The following is a 997-nucleotide window of genomic DNA, read 5'->3' on the forward strand; positions in this document are numbered from 1 at the left end:
GTTGCAGTTCAATCTCACGGACTATCTCGGAAAGCGAAAGCAAGGCGTCGGCGAAAGAACGTAGCTCGTCGACGAAGCAGTTAAGCTCATACGGAGCCCCTTTGCTATCGCTGAGAGATTGATGAATCACGAGAGCGATTTGGGCGGCGGCGGCGATGTCGCTTGAAAGGAAAGGAGTCGTTTCAATTAAGGTGGGAACCGCTGCACTGTCTGGGGCGTTTAGATACTGAGCAGGGGGGCGCGCCTCGGGGCATGAGGCATGTGTGCCGATTTCGTGACTCCGTGCGTCGGAGCAGGCAAATTGGTACGTCTGATAATTGGTATGGATGTTGATCTGCAAGAGATCCAACGCCCTCAGCTTGCCTGATGGACATCTAATAAACATTCCACTCACTATCTTAGCTGCATTCACCGTGATGTCGCTAGCAACAAAGTTGTGAGCGCCCGCAAAAACGTTCGTTCCGCTCATGTTGAGATACCGAAGGTAGAGAGGTTCAGGATGGGGGAAGGAAGAGATGGAGAGCGCCTGTAGGCCAGAAGACCCCCAATTACACCACGAAGTGAACGCGTGTTATATTTTTATCTAGTGCTCATGTGCCTGAGCTTCCTGCTTCAGTCCTCGTCTTTGCCTGTCTCATTCCTCGTCAATATCGCCCTCTTCGGTGGGTCGGCTCGACTTTCTTGCATGTTGGCTCTGTCTGGCACTTACCTGGTTTGCGCCAAAGGAACGAGGTCGACCTGGGGCGTTGAAGGCGTTATTGGGTGCTGGGCGGTGTTTCGATTGGGCTCCGCGTCATCATGAATTCATAGGGCAGCGAGCATCCCTCAAGAGTTTCTTGGGAATTAAGGTATGTAATGAACTCTGTGGATGCAGAACCATCGGCTGACAATCTTTCGGGTAGCAGTCCTGGCAGATTTAGCTGCACGGCATCAAGTCCCAGCACCCCTCAGTCGCCGAAATCAGGATACCCTATGCGACCTAGCTGTTCTCGTTTCA

General features: G+C 52.6%; 1 protein-coding gene across 1 annotated transcript in view; it reads right to left on the reverse strand.

The window, feature by feature from the left end:
• The window catches only part of LACBIDRAFT_336326 (uncharacterized protein), a gene marked incomplete at both ends in the record, with an annotated part of 2,550 nt that extends 2,081 nt beyond the window's left edge, over positions 1 to 469 (reverse strand). Inside the window, 2 exons of the mRNA XM_001891274.1 lie at positions 23 to 310; positions 395 to 469. Coding sequence (XP_001891309.1) covers positions 23 to 310; positions 395 to 469 — 363 coding nt within the window. The remainder of the gene's footprint in view (positions 1 to 22; positions 311 to 394) is intronic.
• Positions 470 to 997: the final 528 nt, after the last annotated feature.

This window comes from Laccaria bicolor, genomic scaffold, assembly GCF_000143565.1.
Source record: "Laccaria bicolor S238N-H82 LACBIscaffold_649 genomic scaffold, whole genome shotgun sequence".
Lineage (NCBI taxonomy): Eukaryota > Fungi > Basidiomycota > Agaricomycetes > Agaricales > Hydnangiaceae > Laccaria > Laccaria bicolor.